This window comes from Eriocheir sinensis, chromosome 33, assembly GCF_024679095.1.
Source record: "Eriocheir sinensis breed Jianghai 21 chromosome 33, ASM2467909v1, whole genome shotgun sequence".
Classification (NCBI taxonomy): domain Eukaryota; kingdom Metazoa; phylum Arthropoda; class Malacostraca; order Decapoda; family Varunidae; genus Eriocheir; species Eriocheir sinensis.
This window is the reverse complement of record NC_066541.1, coordinates 2,788,418-2,807,794: the sequence shown is the minus strand read 5'-3', so window position 1 is coordinate 2,807,794 and position 19,377 is coordinate 2,788,418. Positions and strand designations below refer to the sequence as shown.

The window sequence follows — 19,377 nt, the reverse complement described above, 5'->3', positions numbered from 1 at the left end:
CTCCATAAAATACCGCGTATAAGTGAAAAAAATGTGTAAATTAAACATTTACTTGGATTTTGGAACCCGCATTATTTAAAAAACGCGTAAACCAAACTCGCGTAATTCGAGAGTTACCTGTACTATTCAAAAATCTGTATAAAATTAGTGCCCCCCCTAGAAACACTCCTGCCCAACAATTTCTTGTTTAAGGTAAGAAAATGCCTATTTATGTCTTTATAATAGGTTCATTTATGAATAAACAGAAAAGGATGGCCTTCATCTCCACTTTTGCAGCACTCTTGGAGCAGTGGCAGTTACTGCAGCAAGAATTTCTTTTTCACTACGCTTGATACAGCGAACACAGCTCTCATTCATGTGGTAGGCTCTCCCTACCACAACGTAACTCATCCCAAAACTTAACTTCTCCTAAATCTGAATTCTTCTGCAAGGTGAACACCTTTCTCGAATGCTTTGGGGTGCTTTCAGCAGGTGTTTTGGCTTGTCTCTTGGGGCCCATGCTCATGTTATGTGGTAATGGAGAAGCGTAGCTGAAGGTGTGCACACACACAGACTGAGGAAAAGCGCACAGGTGTCAATCTAGCAGAACAGTGTTCCTGAAGTTGTGCACACACACGGACTGAGGGGATGCGCATGGGTGGCAGTCTGGTAGAACAGTGTTGCTACTTGGTGCGACGTGCGGGAAATTTAAAAATCCTAAAAATTCTTCCATGAAAATCCGTATAAAACCGAAACCATACTATTGGAAACCGTACTACTTGAGGGATGACTGTATATATATATATATATATATATATATATATAAATATATATATATATATATATATATATATATATATATATATATATATATATATATATATATATATATATATATATATATATATATATATATATATATATATATATATATATATATATATATATAAATATATATATATAAACCTGAGAACTCACCTCTGAGCCTTTGTCTGCCCTATGAGTAGAGGAGGGATCATGTACAAACTTTTTCTTGTGCTGTCCATGTTTGATTGTCGCAGTAGCTGAAGTATCTGGAGGAAGCTCTTTGGTGGCTGCTGAAAGGGCCACTCCTGCAGACCCTCCTGTTCCCCCACCCTCAGTGGACTTGGCTGGGGTAAGTGGGGAGAAGCTGAGGGTCTGAGCAAAAAGTGGGACTGAGGAGCTCCACTTCTGCCCAAACAGCTGCAGAAATGACACAAAAATGGTGTTTATGCAAGTCTTTCATGAAAACAACAAGTTTCTTTTAACTGAACTTTTACATAGTGATCTGTACTTACTAATCAAGGTGAAACAAAAGTGAAGATAATCTTAATTTTCATTATGTCATTCTATGAAAACAATTTATGAAATCAAAAGATTCAAATTAACATATGAGACTTTAGTGTAATTAGTGTAATGTGTAATGTGAGATGGTATTTTAAAATTCTACAGTTCAAATAAAAGAATGTGGTTATGTCATGTATCAGTCAGAAAGAAATATAAATTGAAATTATAATTTCGTAAAACACTACCACTGAAAAATTAAAAATAATCTTGTACAAAATGCGTTTCTGAAAACAAAGTTCATACTATTAGCAGTAACAAAATAATTCAACAAGCATATGATGCTAAAGATACTGGGAAAATAGTATATGCACTATAAGCATCTCCAGGCACTTATCTCAGGCTTTCAATTTGTAGCAGGATACAACAGTCAGTCTGGCCTTAAGATGTGGGGGGAAGATGGTTAGGCTTTAGAGTATTCCGTAACTCACAAAAGCAAAAGACTAACTCACCACACCAATGGGTGATATTCCCTGATCCCAACAATGTTCAAATTGATAAAATATTAATAAAGAAGAAAACCAATATCACTAATTTGGAAGATGAATAGCATGTTTCAAATTTCCCAATTTTACATTACTTATATGATGTAGGGTACACAAGGGTTTACTGTATGCAATAACATACACCTGAGGAGTATGAATGAGCCGTCCTTCAGAGTCAACACCTAAGACGTTTTAGTTATTCTTTTTCTAGCTCTCAAAGATGTATCGAAGTTTCACCAACTTCCACTACATTCAGACTTGGTGTTAGTGACAAAAAGCAGGCAAAAAATTAAGAAAGTATAGTCAAAGATTTAGGAAGCCTTGCTCTTGTCACCATGAAAGCAGTGAATGCATGATAAGAGAGGAGAGGAAGAAAGCTGCATGTACAACCAAATAGAACAGTGGGTGTGGAGATGTGTGTTTACCGTGATCATGGCTGCCTTACTCACAATGTTGCGAGCGTCTACATTCACTGAGGAAAGGAAGTAGGTGTGAGCCTGTGTGCTGCTCCAGGAGAGTCTCAGGGCAGCACTAGACTCTAGGTTCTCCAGTTGTCGCCACACAAAGGCATCGCTCTCGATGGCCTGGTGCAGCAGAGGCACAGGGCAACTCTCCTCCTGAGGTGGCATGGGTGCACTAGGTATCCATTTAGCAACAAGACTCTCCAGCTGTTGAAGAACCAAAATAAAATTAAATAAGTAACAAATAGATGTTCCCAAACTTGTCCATGTATTTTTATATGCAGTTGCATTACCTTGGAATGAAATAAGCAAGAAAGATATATTAATTCAGTTAATTAGAGAAAACAAAAGGTGAGTTCATACAGATGAGTATTAACTCTTCCAGAAACTTTAAAAATACCTGTACAGGGCAACTAAATTTTCTGACCTTCTGAAGGACAAGACTTTTCTTCTCAACTCCATCATCTGAAGGAGGGAACTGTGCCTCCTCAACTACACCTCCAGTGGTGGACCCTTGGAGTTCCTCACTGCTCTTTGGGGCACTGAAGTCACCAAAGTCATCTTCAAAATCTTGTGGAACATTATCATCCACTTCCCTTTCCTTTGTGTGTCCCTCAAAGTCACCAAAATCACCAAACTCAGCTTTATCCTCAGTGTCTGCAGAGGCTGTGAAGTCACCAAAATCACCAAACTCAGCCTTCTCCTCAGTGTCTGCAGAGGCCGTAAAGTCACCAAAATCACCAAATTCAGCCTTGTCCTCAGTGTCTGCAGAGGCTGTGAAGTCACCAAAGTCATCAAACTCAGCTTTGTTCTCAGTGTTTTTGTCATTACCACTTCTTTCAGCACTGCCAACACCACCATCATTATTTTCTGCAAACCCAGAGCTGAAGTCACCAAAGTCTTCAAAACTACTGCTCTCGACCTGTTTTCTCAAATCAGCAAAGTCTAAGTCATCCTCATCACCACTGGCTTGGTTAAAGTCCCCAAAATTGGATTCCTCATCACTCCCACACACAACACCAAAATGCTCTGTGGCATCAGCATCATTGGAGGGTTCTACTTCCTGTTCACTTCCTTCCCCCATTCTGTCACTTCCCTCTACTGGCCATTCACTTTCCAACACTGCACTCTCAATACCACTGGGTGAGGGACTGATGTTCTCTAGTCTTGCAGTGTCTTCTGTTCTTGCTTCACCAATACCCCTATCTGACACACGAGTTGTTGATTCCCCAGAGCTTTCCCCAACATCCCTTGAAGAGGTAGCCATCCCATCTGCTGCCCCCCGCTCAGTCCTCTCATCAGACAGAGGAGATAGAGTTTCTTTGGGTGGGGAGGCAAAATTCTCTCCCAGATGCTCACAATCACTGACACCTTTTACCCCACTTCTTGCATCCCTGTCTGGTTTGCATACTAAATCCTCCTCCTCTGGACTAGTATCTTGCAATCTTTCAGCGTAACTAACTTGTTGAGCATCTGAAGATGCTATCTCTCCATTATCACTTTCCAGCACAGTGGCTTTGGCACCTGGCTGCAGATCATGAGAGTGAAGACTTGTGTCATTGAGGTGATGAGTGTCACTGCTTGGGTCAAAAGTGGCTTCATGTGAGGCAAAATCCCCAAAGTCAGCAGCATCATTTGGAGGGACGAAACTAGAAGGAAAGCCATCTTCCACTACTGTGCTCTCTGCTACACACTCTAAGGGTGGAGGAGAGCAATTTGTCCTATGTCTGACTGGATTACTCTCCTCACACTTGGAGTTTTCAGACTCCTGGGAAAGCAGTTGACTAGATATTTGACCATCAATCTTGTCCTGACTGATGGTGCCTGAAAAGCCATCCAAGCACTCCTTGGCACCTGATGTCTCAACACCAGCAACACCCCCTCCTTGGAAGTCTCCAAAGTCATCCACACCATTTTGTTCATTATCTGAATACTCCCTGTCTGCTCGCACATCACCACTGATTAGGTCCTCCCGGGAGCAAGGGTGCTCATCCCCCTGAGGCTGTGGGGAAAACTCATGGGGATGGTTTGAGCTATCCACTCCTGAGTCCTGGCTGATGCTGTCCTCCAGGGTTCCCTCCAGTCCCTCTGACAAGCCTTTGTCTATGGCAGATCCTAGACGTAGTCCCGGAAACTTGGATGGGCTGGACTCAGGTGTGGGTGGAAGCTTGTCCGATAGACCTACAATGTGGATAGAACATTGTAATGAGATTTTTTAGTTGAATAACTTGGGTTGTTACTTTAGTAATGAAATTTTTAGTTATATAACATGGGCTGTTACTTTAGTAATGAGATTTTTTGGTTGTTGTTTGGCTTCGATAGTGCTTTCATAAGTAACTCAAGAGTACCATATGTACAGCAGACCCTTTATTCCCTCGACTCAGATTTCCAGGATTTCAGATATCATGAATGAAATTTGGAGTAAAGTAAAATCCACTATAATAAAACCCCTTTAAGTCAGCTTTCCTGAGGTTGAATTTATGGATAAGTCAGCAATACAACATATATTTTTTTAACTGCAGAAAAAGTCAGGAAAATTACTCAACTTGGCAATGTGCCAACTGGAGATTTACTCACCATGGCAGCATGCCATTATGACACATACATGTCATAAAAAGTAGTCTTTAGTTGGCAATATGCCATCAATTGGACTCAAGTCACCTTCAGACAATGACTATAATCATTCATAACGTTGTGCATAACAGGGGCAGTATACATGTGTCCTAGTATTTATGACAACTCATTGATATCCTCCTAGACTTGCCTGCATCACTCACTATTGGAAGGAAGTCATAGGAGCTATTCACCAAAATGCTGAGGGAAACTCAAAAGGAGTGGGAATGTAGTTGTGAGAAGTTTGTGAGTGAGAGAAGCTGCTGTATTTAGCAGCAATAGCAAAATCATTAACGTTTGCACACAGGATGCACATGTGCATTAAAATGTCTTTATATGAAACATCACTTGACGAACATATATGTAAAAAAAAAAAAATAAATAAATAAATAAAAGTATATATATATATATATATATATATATATATATATATATATATATATAAATATATATATATATATATATATATATATATATATATATATATGTATAGTGTAAGTGCACCAATTTATGCTCAAAGAAGAGCATAAGTTTCAAACGAAAAATTAATTGGAAGCATACAATAAACTGACCAGGAGATAAAAGTGTCAGGATTTGCCCATAAGGCAGGCTACTTGCAAGCTGTCTCCTGTTGCCATACACATTGCACACATTTTCTGTGCAAGTTGTATTTGTGTAAAGTAAATTAGTGGTGTTGTGACACAGAATCTTGTTCCCATTTTCAGGGAATTTTTTTACAGATAAGAAACAAGACATGTCAAAAAGAAAGACGCAGTGAAATCAAGGCTGATAGTGAAAGTGATGTTGAATATACAGACAAGAGACAGTGAAAGAGAGGAACACTGGGACACAGGAGACAGTGATAGTGAGGAACCACGGAATACAGGCATACCGGTGCCACATCACCACAACCACCAATGCCACCTCCATGGCTACACTAATGCACAGGGTGACTCAGTCATTGAAGACAGCATGTTGATTTCAGTTTTCATTTATTTTCTTGTGATCTAACTGCCGTATCAGACTTGCAATACGGACTATCTATCATTATAAAGCTTATAAAAAGACAATTCAAATGAAGTGTAGCATGTTAAATCTTCATGGGAGAAGTTTTGAGCTATGATGCTGGGAACAAATTTTCTTTTACTTTAGGTTTATATTCAAAGCAAAAAATGCATGAAATTATTTTCATTAAGGAGTTTGTATGTAATTACTTTATAGATGATTTTTTTGTGTGAATCTAATGATGGTCGTGTCTACTTGTTAGTTTCTAAAGGAAAAAAATCTGCCTACTAAGCAAAGTTTTGCAAGGTAAAAGGTCTAATGGACAAAGTACTGGAAAAAAGTAAGGAAACTTACTTCTTATACAATATTAGTAAAATAAATAAATAAATAAATAAATAAATAAAATAAATAAAATGGAAATGTTTTTTATATATAATCATCTATCACAAGAGTTTATACAAGAGCATGTGGCCACATCTGCAATGTGATTGCTGCCGTGTATGGCTTGGCAGCCATCACACTTTGTCCCCATGATTCACAACAAACGACTTTACAAACTTCACTCTCAACCAACTTCCTGACACTGCAACTTGATATTATGAAAAACTGAGGCCATCATTCTCTCAGAGGCATTCTGCATTGCAATGGCATAGATTTCTAACATTATGGGATACATTCAAAGTTGCCAACCAGCAGATGTCACCGTCGACTACACCTTTGTGCTCGTGAAGCTTGAACTATTCTTTCAATTATCATAAATTACCTGTTTCTCTAGAACTTTTAACAATTACACTTCAATGCAGTAAGTGATACTATTGTTCATAAAAATGTAGTTGATCACTCTCATTATTTTATTTATTGGTAAATGAGACATAATTAATGATAATAGGAAACATCCACATTAAAAATCTTTCTTGCATGAAAGCACTGCAAAATTAAGCAGGTGGACTTTTTTAAAAGTTCAATTTATATTACAATACTTGCTGAATACCTGCTTTGGGTGTATCAGTCTCGCCTTTGACAAAATTTGAATTGAAGCGTAAATTAAGTACGTGGCATCTCAAAGACCGTCCTGTATCCAAGATTCACCAAGGCTCTGTTTTTAACTGTGACGCTTTGCTCAGACAATTGTTTTTTGAGACTTAAAGAAGATCCATTATCTTAAACATACCTAAGGTGTGAAGTAGCTTATTATATACGATCCATTGCCCCCTCCAGGCTGAGCAAAGCATCACAGTTTGTCATAGTGAGTCTTCGATACAGGACGGTCGTTGAGATGCCAGGTACTTAATTCACACTTCGATTAAAATTTTGTCAAAGGCAAGACTGATACACCCAAAGCAGATATTCAGGAAATATTATAATATAAATGGAATTTTTGAAAAAGTCCACTTCTGCTTGATTTTGCAGTGCTTCCATGCAAGAAAGATTTTAACCCCTTGACTGCAGATTTCCTAAAGACATCACCAAGCTGCAGGAGTGGAGCAAAGAGTGGCTGCTACAATTCAATGAAGAAAATTGTAAAGTCATGCACCTTGGGAGGGGAAATCCAACATAACAATACCACATGGAGGAAAACACTCCACTATCCACCACACCACCACAGAGACAGAGAGAGACCTGAGAGTATATGTTACCAGGCTACAGTGAAGGCGAAATCCATGCCAATCGCAGCGGACGGGTTAAGAAGGATGTTTCCAACTATCATTTAATTTGTCTCATATACCAACAAATAAATAAAATAGGAAAAATGATCAACTACATTCTTATTAACCCGTGTGCGTCGGGTGACGGGAATTCCCGCTCGGGCGGAAAGCGTCGGGTGGCGGGAGTTCCCGCCATCCGACGCCTGCAACAACCAAAAATAGCACCTCTTCCCAACATCATATCTATGCCGTGCTGCGACGTAGACACTTCAAATTTATTTAATCGTGGAGAGGAAGGATTGGCGATAAAAAACAATATAAATTATTATGTTTTCGTTTGAAATTGCCACACGGGGCATTGATGAAAGACACCTATTTTACAAAATCTATCAGCACCGCCCGCGCGGTGCGAGGACGACAATAGTCCTCTAGCCCGACGCTTATGGGTTAATAATAGTGTCACTTACTGTATTGAAGTGTAATTGTTAAAAGTCCCTGAGAAACACAGGTAATTTACAATAACTGAAAAAATACGTAGTTCAAGCTTCAGGGGAACAAAGACGTAGTCGGTGGTGACAGCTGGTAAGGATAAATATACCCCATTATAAACACATATACAAACATGAGAGTCAAGTAACATAATCCATCTATACTTTCTATCCTTTTTTAGTTTCAATTCCTCCTTCCTCAGTTACTTTTAAACATCAATCTTTAAGCCCAGTTACTGAATCTATCCACCTTTCTGATTATATTGGTATATTCACTTTACAATAATGAAGTCAATATAAGTGAGAAGAGTGGTAACAAATTGAGATTTGGGGTGAGTAAATCTATCTGAAGGAATGGAAGCCCAGCTAAGTACAGGAGAGGAAAACTCACTGCATTTTCTAAACTCACTGTAAAAAATATGTGCTTTCTATATTACTGTATAAGAGGAAATAGACAATCTCCTTTTCCATTTTTAATACTATCAAGTTTCTTTCTTCTTATGAAATAAGAAGCAATATCAAGCAAATGTGTTCATCTGCTGTGCATAGACGCAGAACTAACTAACACTCTAATAGCTCAAGCAATTCAACATGTCAAATTCACCAACACACTGCATAAGGTTACAGTTTAGCATACTGAAAAATCACTCATGTCCTGATGCAGTCTAGGTGTATATTTTTTGGCAAAAAAATTAATGAACTGATATTAGTAAGTACTACATCAAGGGCTGTTTACTACCATTTATGGACATGGCTTCCAAACCAAGGTATCAAAACTACCACACACTTGATAACAATTACCCAATGCCCTCTGCTGTGAACCTGTGGAAGGCAAGCGTAGAGAAGAGGCTTTGTCCGCAGTACAAGGAGCCCGCAGTCTGGCTTGAGCAACTTAAAGGAGAGTCAAATAAAATATAAGAATCACCTAACAACCAGCTACACATCTTTTTAAATGTGCACAGATTTATATGTACATAAACTACACTTACACAGTTCCATAAGTACATAACGTCATAAATCACGTACGTATATCTGGTAGTATACTGACCAATATTTAGAGAAACACATCCCAGTGGTGCTCCTTTCAGAACATCAATAGTACACTGCAATGGTGGCAAATCTTGCAATGAGGCATGATGAATAATGATAAATTATGAGTGAAGTGTGAGAAGGATTAACCATGTTTGAGTAGTCAGGGGGAAAAAAATTCTACTCTGACTCAACCTTAATAGATTTCTAAAACATCTTGGTCCTGTTTACCATTTGAGGTGTTGTAGGGATAATTTCTAGTTCTTTGCAGCAAATGTTCACACAAGACAAATCTGCTGGTTGGCCCCAGCACCTTCAATGTTTTTTTTGTTTTTTTTACAGTAAAGGAAGCAGCTCAAGGGCAAAATAGAAAAAAAGATCTGAAAGAAAAGAAGCCAGCTAATCACTGCCCCTATATAAAGAGTGTACATGAGTTGCCAAAAGAGAGGTCAATATCATGTGGAGAGCTGTCTTGATACTCCTTCTTGAAAGAGGTCAAGTCATGCAGGAAGAAATACAGACGAATGAAGATTGTTCCAGAGTTTACCAGTATAAGGGATGAAAGAATGAAGATGCTGGTTAACTCTTGCATAAGGGATTTGGACAGTATAGGGATGACCTTGAGTAGAAAGTTGAGTGCAGCCGGGCTACGGGAGGGGGGGGGAGGAATGCAGTTAGTAAGTTCAGAAGAGCAGTCAGCATGAAAATAGATAGAAGACAGAAAGAGATGCAACACTGCAGCAGAATTCAAGAGATAGATAGACGGATTTACCAAAATAAATAAATAAATAAATAAATAAATAAATAAATAAATAAATAAAAATTAAAAAAAATACAGTACCCTCTCGAGTTTCGCGCTTGCTTCATTCCGAAGGTATGTTGCAATTTGGTAATTTACAAGACAAAAATTCAAGTACATCATTAAGAGGAATTTTAGTAAAAAGGGAATTTACATCAAACATCACCATTTAACCTGAGAAAAGATTCAACTGATTAATCAGTTGATGGATCCTAGCATGAAGTACTTAGGATGGGGAAGGGGCCTGCATGAAGACTTGCAGAGGCCCTTGGGGAAGGCATAATAAGGTGAGTAAGGGGATGCCACCAACATCATGCCTCTATTGACTGATTTTGATTCTTCCTCAAAACACCTGACTCCTCAACTCCTGACTTCACAACCCAGGGAATGATGCATTTTTGGAACATCATCTCTCCTCCTCTAAACCTCACCTTCTCTTCCTTACCGAAACACAGGTTTCTGAGGCTACTGACAGCAATCTCTACTCTGTTCCCTCCTACTATCTATCCTATATTTCAATCCAAAGCTGGATGTTGCGCCTAAGACATCACTTGCTCTCGTGCCCACGACCTTGACTCTTCTGAATTTTCCACCATCTGGTTAAGACTTCACTGTCATTCTATTACTAAATACATCTGTGCTGTTTATCTCTCACCTAACTTTACCAACTATGTAAAATTCTTTGACTATTTGAATTCTAAAGTGGAGCACATCTTGACCCACTCTCCCTTCGCTGAAATCTCCATCCTAGGAGATTTCAATGTTCACCACCAGCTTTGGCTTTCATCCTCTTTCACTGACCATCCTGGTGAACAAGCCTACAACTTTGCTATCCTCAACGACCTAGAGCAGTTGGTCCAGCACCCTTCACGTATTCCCGACCGTCTTGGAGATCGGCCCAACATTCTAGACCTCTTCCTTGCCTCAAACCCTTCTGCTTATTCTGTCAAACTGATCTCTCCGTTGGGCTCCTCCGATCACAATCTTATTTCTGCATCCTGTCCTATCGCTCCTGTACACCCTCTTGCATTTTGCTTCAGCTCGGTGGGACGACCTGAGGATGTACTTTTCCGATTTCCCGTGGAATGATTATTGCTTCCAGGATAGAGACCCCTCTGTGTGTGCTCAGCGCATCACAGAGGTGATTGTCTCTGGAATGGAGGCATACATTCCTCGTTCTTTCTCTACTCCTCACGCAAAAAAGCCTTGGTTTAATCACGCTTGTTCTCGTGCTGTCAATGATAGAGAGGTAGCTCACAAAAGGTACCAGAGCCTTCAAACTAATGCTAATTATGAACACTTCTGCCCGAAATCGTGCCAAATCTATTCTCCGACTAACCAAAATTCTTTCATTAATAGAAAATGCCAAAACCTTGCTTTCTCTAACTCTTCCCGTGACCTCTGTCATCTAGCCAAAAATATCTCCTCCAACTTCACTTCTTCATCTTTCCCTCCACTCCTCACTCCTGACGGCAACACTGCCGTCTCATCTATCTCTAAGGCTGAACTCTTCTCTCAAACTTTTCTAAAATCTCCACTCTGGACGATTCTGGGCATATTCCTCCTACTCATCCCCCCTCTGACTCCTTTATGCCTGTTATACAGATTCTTCAAAATGATGTTTTCTATGCCCTCTCTGGCCTCAATCCTCAGAAGGCTTATGGACCTGATGGAGTGCCTCCTATTGTCCTTAAAAACTGTGCCTCTGTGCTGTCACCCTGCCTGGTCAAACTCTTTCGCCTCTGCCTGTCAACATCTACCTTTCCTTCTTGCTGGAAGTATGCCTTCATACAGCCTGTACCTAAGAAGGGTGACCGCTCCAATCCCTCAAACTACCGTCCTATTGCTTTACTTTCTTGTCTATCTAAAGCTTTTGAATCAATCCTTAACCGGAAGATTCAAAAGCACCTTTCCACTTCTGACCTTCTATCTGATCGCCAGTATGGGTTCCGCAAGGGGCGTTCTACTGGTGATCTCCTAGCCTTCTTAACTGACTCTTGGTCATCCTCTCTTAGCCGTTTCGGTGAAACTTTTGCTATTGCGCTGGACATATCAAAAGCTTTTGATAGGGTATGGCACAAATCTTTGCTTTCAAAACTACCCTCCTACGGTTTCTATCCTTCTCTCTGTACCTTTATCTCCAGTTTCCTTTCTGACCGTTCTATTTCTGCTGTGGTAGACGGTCACTGTTCTTCTCCTAAATCTATTAATAGTGGTGTCCCACAGGGTTCTGTCCTATCTCCCACTCTTTTTCTGTTGTTCATTGATGATCTTCTTTCCAAAACGAACTGTCCTATCCATTCCTACGCCGATGATTCCACTCTGCATTATTCAACTTCTTTTAATAGAAGACCCACCCTCAGGAACTTAACGACTCAAGGCTGGAGACTGCAGAACGCTTAACCTCAGACCTTACTATTATTTCCGATTGGGGCAAGAAGAACCTGGTGTCCTTCAACGCCTCAAAAACAGTTTCTCCACCTATCCACTCGACACAATCTTCCAAACAACTATCCCCTATTCTTTGACAACACCCAGCTATCACCTTCCTCAACACTAAACATTCTCGGTCTATCCTTAACTCAAAATCTCAACTGGAAACTTCATATCTCATCTCTTACTAAATCAGCTTCCTCGAGGCTGGGCGTTCTGTACCGTCTCCGCCAGTTCTTCTCCCCTGCACAGTTGCTGTCCATATACAGGGGCCTTGTCCGCCCTCGTATGGAGTATGCATCTCATGTGTGGGGGGGCTCCACTCACACAGCTCTTCTGGACAGAGTGGAGGCTAAGGCTCTTCGTCTCATCAGCTCTCCTCCTCATACTGTTAGTCTTCTACATCATAAATTCTGTCGCAATGTTGCATCTTTTTCTATCTTCTACTGATATTTTCATGACGACTGCTCTTCTGAACTTGCTAAATGCTTGCCTCCCCCACTCCCGCGGCCCCGCTACACTAGACTTTCTACTCTTGCTCACACCTGTAATGTCCAAATCCCTTAGGCAAGAGTTAGCCAGCATCTTCATTATTTTATCCCTTCTGCTGTTAAACTCTGGAACAGCCTTCCTTCATCTGTATTTCCTCCTGCCTACGACTTAAACTCTTTCAAGAGGAGGGTATCAGGACACCTCTCCTCCCGAAACTGACCTATCTTTTGGCCACCTCTTTGGATTCTTTTTAGGAGCAGTGAGTAGCGGGCTTTTTTTTTTTATTAATGTTTGCTTTTTGTGTGCCCTTGAACTGTCTCCTTTGCTGTAAAAAAATAAATAAAAAATAAAAATAATAAAAAAAAATCCCCCAGAGGCATACATAATTTGTTTGGCATCTCTTACCTGTGATGTCAAAGGAGGCATTGTGAGAGGAAAAATGGTCGAACTCATCATCCTCATCCACTCCTGGACAGGCCACAGATGGGAGAGAGTCCAGGGGTGGGGGGGAGGATGACAGTCTTGGGGGAATCATCTGAAAGGCCATGTCATTCTTCCAAGATCTGCTGTGAAAAAAAATATATATATATAATAATAAAATAATAATAATGATATACATAATAATAATAATTATAATAGTAACAATAATTAATAATAATAATAATAAAATGCAAATCAATCTGCAAAAATAATGTAAAAAATTATTTCATATTAGCATAAGCTTCTTTGTTTGTATTTTTATTCAAGTCCTTGTAAGGAAAGATGTCATTCTATACTGACAGTAAGAAATTCATGAGCTGAGATTCATCATTCAATTATTGTTCAAGCAATTAGGTACCTACAGAATATAATAGCAAATTTCACTCCCAGCCTCCCCAACCCTTTACAGCTGATTTGGTTTGATTGAGAAATCATGCAGGAAGTACAGTACTGTCTCTAAGTTTGCGATAAATAGGTCGATGTTGTGGGTCGCAAACGTTGAAATCACAAACTTTGAACCATTATTCTTATGGGGAAAATTGAAAACTGCCGACATCTCATCTGAAATGCCGGGCCGAAAGCCAGCGATAGAGAGAGCCGGAGCCCCCGCAGCCTAGCGCGTTCCACGGAAGGGCCAGAGACACGTCGGTATGAGCTCTTGGTACGAGTGGCGAGAGGGCTCGGCCGCCACCGCGAAATGCGAGCCGCAGCACACCGGGCCGTTGGCCCCACATTGCATGAGCGTGTCCCTACGGTGGATCCCCGCCACTGCCCCGCCGCGCCGGCTTTAGCGCGGACGACAGAGGGAGACAGGGAGCGAATGGAGAGCGCCACGCCGGGGCTTTGAGGGCCCAAACGACGTGGGGATAGAAGTATGGGTGGGACCCACAATGCACCGCGGATGACGTCACACATGTACACAAATGGTGCTGGGCGGGAAACTGGTTCACTTCACTGTGTTCTCACCGCAGCGGTGGCTGAGTCGACAGAGTGACGGCGCCGCGTTCAGGAGGACGCGAGTTCAATCCCCACCCAGTGCAACCAAGCTGTGATTTTTCAGCCGCCGCCGAGTGGCTTAAAACTACCCACATGCTGTCCAGAAGACCACCTATCAACCCGGACTCTAGATTCTAGGATTAAAGATGAGCTCCGGGAGGGCAGCATGAGCCAATGCAAGATGGCGCCACTATAAACACTAGCCTGCACCAGAACGGGCTGAGCCGACCATCAGGCCCCATCAGGAAGAAGCCTTGGGCCGACCATCAGGCCCCATCAGGAAGAAGCCTTGGGCCGACCATCAGGCCCCACTGGGAAGAAGCCTACTGGCGCAATAGGCCGCGACGTAAAAAAAAAAATAAATAAATAAATAAATAAATAAAAAGCGCGCTCAATGAAAATGGTGATTTGTGCTGTATATGGGTGTTACAGTGGCTCAACCTATATAATAAGGATAGCTTACTAAGCATTTGTTTTACCCACAATGCAACGAGTATACAATCTCACTCTCTCCATATAAAATATATAAGAAAACTATTACTTATTAATCTTGTCACTCATTCATAGTCAGATTTTGCACTTTTTTGATTGCTAAGGATATGTAATTAAATTAGACAGCTGTTGAGTTGGCAAATAGTATACAGTAATATAAATATCTGAGAAATATGTTATTAAAAAGGTACTAAGAAATATTGCTGTCTACCATATATCAATGCTTACGTTTTCTCAAGTTTCATTAACATTCATTTTCTACAACTTTGCAGGGGTAACTAATCCTGTCATCAAAAAAGCTAACATAGATATATATTAATTGAAGTATTACTGTTGGATCATAAAAATTATATCCAATGGTTAATATAAGTCATATACCAATTTACTGCGTAAACAGCTTCATTATGTGGGGGTGTTGTTGTTTGGCATGAGGGCATCCTGGCCAGACTGAGCCTCACTGCTGCCTCACACTAGTGACAATACACCACAGAAGCTAGTTCCTAAGTCAGTAATATCAAGAACACGCATGGATCATTACGATTTCGGACATAAAACAGTCCTACGTTAGTTTCTTCTCTATATTAAAGCAAATAATGGAGCAAGTATTTGTATTTTATAATTTTAAACGATTACATTCACGATGTATTACTACGCGAGGTGTATCGCGCAGCCAGTGCCACGTACGCAAGCTGTCTGCCAGTCTTCCTCGGGCCGCCCGCCATCATGGATGGACCGACACTCTCGATCACTCTCACTTAAAATATCATTCTACTTCACCTCGGTATGTGTTAACTGAGTATTTAACCTCTTTATTGGTGTGCAAGTAGTTTGACAAAAGGACTGATTACTATCCCAAAACCAAGTCGAATAGTGACACGGGCGTGTGACATCTGCGCTTTGTGAATAGCGGTCGCATGAAGCTTGTCACGTGTCAGAAACCAACCGGATAGTGTTCAACGCGCGCTACTCAGTTAAGTAAAATGGAGGCCAGGGTGATACGTAGCAATCGGTAGGTCACTCCCGGGTCAGTTGACAGCAGGAGCTGGATGCTGGATGACAGCTGTCACAAATCTGTTATTTTTGTACCCCAAAGTACTCGGTAAAAATGATCTAGCATCAACTTACCAGAAGTGGATGGGTTAACCGTCAGTATTGTACCATATGTAATTATAAAACATGACATTTACCGAATTACTCAACTACGGATTGGGGCGGCGGCGGTGGGCGGGTGGGGGATCTACTACGCTGACCATCCAATTACACGCCCAACACTCATTAACAGACCCACTGCAGCGACGGTTAGGTTATATTGGAATCGATTACATGAGTATACGTTAGGGACTTTCCTTGCTTTAGAGACTAGGGAATTTTCCCTATTTTGGGATTTTTGTGGGGACATTTTGAAAGCCCATTTTTCAGTGATTTGGCTTTCCACCACCAAAACCATGGTTCCCTACAGGGATCAATCGAGAGCATCATACATGTGAGTGGGGTCAAGGGAGCGAAGCCCCCCAGTTAGCTGCCAGGTCACAAAGTTCAGTTGGGGTACTTTAAGAGGGGGGGGTGCCCCCCCTGGTCAGCAGGGGGGGTCGAGGTTAGGTTATGTAAAGTTTGGTTAGAGTAGTTTAAATATGCTCACCCATCGTAAAGAACTGATTTCAAGTGCATCATACATGTGGGGGGTTAGCGACGGTACGCTTGGTTAGCGATGGTACGCTTGGTTAGCGACGGTACGCTTGGTTAGTGATGGTATGCTTGGTTAGTGATGGTACGCTTGGTTAGCGATGATACGCTTGGTTAGCGACGGTACGCTTGGTTAGCGATGGTACGCTTGGTTAGCGATTAGCCCACGCATGTGAGACCAGGTCCACCATGCGTAGTTATTTTTTTATAGCACACGCAGTCCAACGGCTGCCGTGCTGAGGGCTGGGTATAGCCCGGGCCTGTTCAGCCTGAGCCCTGGATGACCTTGAGTCATGGCTCGGGGCTGTTTTGGGGTGGTTAGCGATGGTACGCTTGGTTAGCAACAGTATGCTTGGTTAGCGATGGTACGCTTGGTTAGCGATTAGCCCACGCATATGAGAGTATACGTTAGGGATTTTCCTTACTTTCGAGAACAGGGAATTTTCCCTAATTGGGGATTTTTCTAGGGATATTTTGGAAGCCCATTTTTCAGTGATTTTGCCTTTCCCCCCAACAACCCCGGTTCCCCACAGGTCCCCAGGCTTGTGTTGGGGGGTAGGGGGGGGGCTGGAGTGGTGGAGGGGGAGAAGTAGTTGGTCCCTAGTTTTACCGAAATGAGTAATTTGCAACATAAACAGTGCTAAGAAATGTTAAAGAGCACAATGAAGTCCATCAGAAAACAATTTTGTCGACCACCTGAGTGAAGCTGGTGAAAGAATTTGAGTAATATTGTTGTTTGACTATCATTTCTCTGACTTTTCATGAATACTATACATTCAGTACACTTTTTTTCAATTACATAACATTGAAGCCGTGTTCAAGTGAGTAAAACATAAGTGACGTGACTCCTGTGCTTCGATACCCGTCCCTAAATATTATATTGCCCACCATAGACTTGCTATCACGCCGCCCCCCACACCAACACACACACACACAAGTTTTGCCGAGGTGAGTCACCGTGCAGGGTGGCACTCGTCCTACCTCGACACCCCAGCACACAGCCCCGCCTAGCTCGGCCTGCCCTGCACCTTCCCCTGCACCAGAGAAGCAAAGAACATTCGCCCTGGACTGGTGCAGGACTACACATGATGTGCAGATCAATGTCTGAGAAGGAAAACTCGGGTAAAAACGGTGAAATAGTCACTCACCCGCTGGCCCGTCCTCTGTTTACCCAACACAGCTGTTCCCCGACTGAGTCCAAACTGCTGCTGCACTTATTTCATATATAGAAGTTTTCCACTAGAGAGGACTATTTGTAGGTAATACGTAATATATCGAGTGTATATAACAAAAAAAAATCCGTAATTTATTTGTTTATAACGTCCATTACATTGCCTTGTATGCTAATGGTAATATATTTATGAATGATAACCAAATATATCAATACATAACTTGTTCATATATTTGATCATGTAATACGTAAGTTATTCTGCTATTTTTTTTTTTTTTTTTTTTGTCAGCAAAACAGGCGAATTTGTGTTGTGTCCGCAGCCCCCGCGGCCCGCGGCGGGAGGCTCGAGCGGCCAGAGGGGTGCCTTCTCTCTGGGCGTCTCTCTTCAAGTTGTTTGTCCATTTTTAGAGGTATTCACAAAATATACACTGTAAGGAATATATTGTAGCATGTTTTTATATTTGGCTGCGGAACAGGGGGCGATGTTTGTCAAAGTCATTGCGGGCCCGGCGGGAGTGTCCACAGCGTTGCGAGAAACCTTGTGAGGTGTTCATCAACCCTCCCAAGGCTTTGTGAGTTCTCCCGTCCCGCGAGGTCATGAGGGCAGGCAGTCAAGACTCAAGATAGGCAAGTGACAACACCGCGTCCGCAAGCCCAGAAAGTTTCTCCCAAGGAAAGACATTTTTGAGGAGTGCGATGACACGGCCGGAGTTCCAGAGGAGGTATAGAGCGGATCGCGCCGGCCTGATGTTCGTGACTGACCTGGTGCGACATGTCAGCGTGGGCGCGGTACTGAAAAATCAGTAGTGCGGTTGCGGTAGTCCGGTACTTTTTCCGGAGTAGTGCTGTCCCATTTTTTTCTTTCCCAGTGCGGTATGCGGTGTGCGGTACTGCGGTAGCGGTAGTCAAAATAAAAAATACTTCAGTGCCTATCCTGACTATCCAAACAAAGGAAATATGCTTAGAATAGTGCAATTGCTTTTAAAACTATGTAAAACCGAGTGAGAGTACCGTCATTTAATATGCACCAACGAGAGGCAACACCAACATATATAAGGTGGGTTGAAAAATAATCACTTTGCTAAACCACTTTTTGCATGTTTTCCATTATCTTACAATTGCCTAGGATTTTTTAAGCTCATTAAAAAAAAAATCGCACCACGGACGAGTCCGGGGTTGAAATGGCCGGCACCGCGCGGGTTAAAGAAGAACAATAACCCCATGCTTCACCTCACAGTGAAGGGCCACTCCATGTATTATTCCTCCAAGATAGCAAAAGCATTACTCTTTCTAATCATTTATATACTGCCTATTATTTTATATGAAATATTGATAGGTTTTGGAACTGTATGGGTTATTAGCCAGCTTTTAGATCAAAATATTTATTTCAAACTATAGACTAGTCCAGGATGAAATCTTAGTTCTGTAACCGTGGAAAGCACTTGAATGCATACAACAAATCCAAAATAAGTTGAAAGCAGATAATACAAACCAAAACTGCCCTGCAACTGCCATAGCCACAACTTCTGCCAATTTACAGCACTATATAGCTACTTTGCATGAATTGACTTTTGAAGTCTGTATAAAGTGTACCCATCATAGATTTTTAATGTTCAAGCAAAGATTGCATGATTAAGGAATGTGAGAAAATCATCATATGGTGATTGCATAACTGCAGTAAAGAGCCTCATCTAGACTTTGGACTTCCCCATGCAAAGCCTTGATGTAGAAGGGGTTTTCATGATAAAGGATAATCAATA

At 41.4% G+C, this 19,377-nt stretch overlaps 1 protein-coding gene across 6 annotated transcripts in view; it reads right to left on the bottom strand.

The window, feature by feature from the left end:
* Positions 1 to 17,643, bottom strand: part of LOC127006535 (aftiphilin-like) — a 38,017-nt gene extending 20,374 nt beyond the window's left edge. For 3 of the 6 annotated variants that reach the window (XM_050876497.1, XM_050876493.1, XM_050876498.1), the window contains exons 1-6: positions 17,595 to 17,643; positions 13,201 to 13,361; positions 8,844 to 8,933; positions 2,718 to 4,471; positions 2,255 to 2,497; positions 958 to 1,203 (exon numbers count right to left, since the gene is read on the bottom strand). In XM_050876497.1, the coding sequence (XP_050732454.1) occupies positions 958 to 1,203; positions 2,255 to 2,497; positions 2,718 to 4,471; positions 8,844 to 8,933; positions 13,201 to 13,342 (2,475 nt within the window). In that variant the 5' untranslated portion in view covers positions 13,343 to 13,361; positions 17,595 to 17,643. The remainder of the gene's footprint in view (positions 1 to 957; positions 1,204 to 2,254; positions 2,498 to 2,717; positions 4,472 to 8,843; positions 8,934 to 13,200; positions 13,362 to 17,594) is intronic. The other 3 variants (XM_050876496.1, XM_050876494.1, XM_050876499.1) reach the window with 3 other exon arrangements.
* Positions 17,644 to 19,377: the final 1,734 nt, after the last annotated feature.